Raw genomic sequence first — 2,161 nt, 5'->3', positions numbered from 1 at the left:
ACGTGGGTTTGTTATTGTTTTGGTGCCAACAGAGTGGGTGTGACGTTGAGATCTGCAGAAATTCAAGTTGTTTCATGATACTCTAATCAAAATGTGTGTGTGTGTGTGTGTGTGTGTGTGTGTGTGTGTGTGTGTGTGTGTGTGTGTGTGTGTGTGTGTGTGTGTGTGTGTGTGTGTGTGTGTGTGTGTGTGTGTGTGTGTGTCTGTCTTGTATGTTTACATGGGTGAGGAAAGTTTACACTACATATCCTATTTAGGTACTCCTCTTCACCTTCCTGCACATATCCACTCAACCAACCACAGGCCAGCCTCCAAACTTATTTAGACTACCAGGCATGTTTATAGCAACTATATTACATAATCAGAGCATCAGAAAAGGGACTAAGATTGATTTAAACCACTTTGAATTCAGCTTCATGGCAGTATCACCCACATTTAAACAGGTATCTTTGAAGAACTACTTTAATGAATCCATGAAATAACAATGAAGGCACTTCTTCAGTCAAAGCAGAGTCCACCCACGTTTGTTATCATTTCAAGGCAAGTAAACAAGCACATGTCTCATCATTATAGTTTATGCTTTTATTTTATTTGAGTGGCAGATTAAAGGATGCTGTTTCATACCCTTATATTGCATACATATGCCCATTGAGACATGAGCAAAATTAATACAAAACTGAACAGCAATATATTACACACACAAAAATAATAATTCCAACTCTTTTGGTGTCCTGACAGATCAATGCAAAAAAAAAAAAAAAAGAAGAAGATTTAAACTCTGATAGCTCCATAGAAATGCTATGATCATAAAAAAAGGCCTTTATAGAATACAGAAAACTCTATATTCACAACAAAATCACATTCAGGGATAGAAATATAGCTTAAGTGTCTTACATCCACAGTATAGTAGAATACAAAAAATTAGCTTTCAAATGGTATCATAAAGTATCTGATTACTTCAGTGTCTCGTGTCACAGAAAAAAAGGTCGGCAGCAGGGCCCCATATAGCAATGTCCTTCCTGTAGAACAAATTATATGTCCCAAAAGTGAACAAGGCAAAGTCTTTGTGTGTTATAGAATATCTGAATGGGAGAAGTTTGGATTAATGAACTGCACAGCAGGAAGAGGCAAGTGTCTCCCTTCAATTCACTGAGAAGCATCAACCATGTGCAGGAACATCTCTTGGCATTTCCAAAACAGAAATAGACACAAACCAAAACATCTCTGACAATCTGCAACAAGCAGACTTCATCAATTTGTGTCAGTGTCATTGATGCTAAAAACCCAATCTGACATCCAGTGCCTTTACATTTTGAGAAAGATGCTTCTCTCACTGATTCTTAACGTTACTGTGAACTTTACAGTGATTAGGTCAACTTATACACTCTCAAGATGATACGTTGCATGTGACAAATAGCTTCACAGCTCCTCCCTCAGTCGCATTGTGGCTCTCAGGTGGCAGCGTTTGTGCTTCATCGTGAGACCGTACTTGGGGGTCAAGTCCAGCGGCTCTCCGGGCAAGGTGTGAAAGTGTAGCCTTTGAATGATGATTGCTAAAAAGAGGAAGACTTCATTTTTTGCGATGACCTCCCCAATGCAGCGCCGCTTTCCCATACCGAAAGCCATCACCTTCTCTCCTTCCACCTTATTGACCTCAGTGCCATCGGCACTGAGGAAACGGTCAGGGTTGAAGGATTCAGGGTCTTTCCACAGTTCACTGAAAAGTGCATAGAAAAAATAAATCAAACAGACTGAACAAATACCCTGAAAATACAGTGAATCAGGGATTAAAAATCTGCATTCAAAACTGCGACTGATGTGCATTAATGTTACTATAAAATGTAAAAAGAAAATACGAATATCATAACTTACGGATCATGGTTGACTTGCCACTGATTGATGAAGACACACGTGTCTTTGGGAATGAAGTAGCCATTGAGAGAAGTGTTTCTTGTGGCGCTAAAAAAGAAAAACATTTAAAGTTTTTTAAATGCTGAAAAGCATTCTGGTGCTAATAACATCTAGATTTCTGTATCCATCACTGTGTTATTGAGGTGCACTATGTTACAGGACTCTCAAAGTGAGATGAACCTCACCAGTGTGGGATTGTGAAGGGCAGGAATGAAGAATGGCGGAAAGTCTCCAGAATGAAGGACTCCAG

At 39.3% G+C, this 2,161-nt stretch overlaps 1 protein-coding gene across 1 annotated transcript in view; it reads right to left on the bottom strand.

Annotated features, from left to right (window-relative positions):
- Positions 1-451: 451 nt before the first annotated feature.
- The window catches only part of cyp1a (cytochrome P450, family 1, subfamily A), a 3,766-nt gene continuing 2,056 nt past the window's right edge, over positions 452-2,161 (bottom strand). Inside the window, exons 5-7 of the mRNA XM_080458453.1 lie at positions 2,097-2,161; positions 1,873-1,959; positions 452-1,717 (exon numbers count right to left, since the gene is read on the bottom strand). The exon at positions 2,097-2,161 is cut by the window's right edge and continues 59 nt beyond it. Of these exons, the coding sequence (XP_080314579.1) occupies positions 1,420-1,717; positions 1,873-1,959; positions 2,097-2,161 (450 nt within the window). The 3' untranslated portion in view covers positions 452-1,419. The remainder of the gene's footprint in view (positions 1,718-1,872; positions 1,960-2,096) is intronic.

The sequence above is a fragment of the Lipophrys pholis genome (genome assembly GCF_963383615.2).
Source record: "Lipophrys pholis genome assembly, chromosome: 2".
NCBI classification, from domain to species: Eukaryota; Metazoa; Chordata; class Actinopteri; order Blenniiformes; family Blenniidae; genus Lipophrys; species Lipophrys pholis.
Note: the sequence above shows the minus strand (reverse complement) of the source record. Positions and strands in the feature narration are given on the sequence as shown.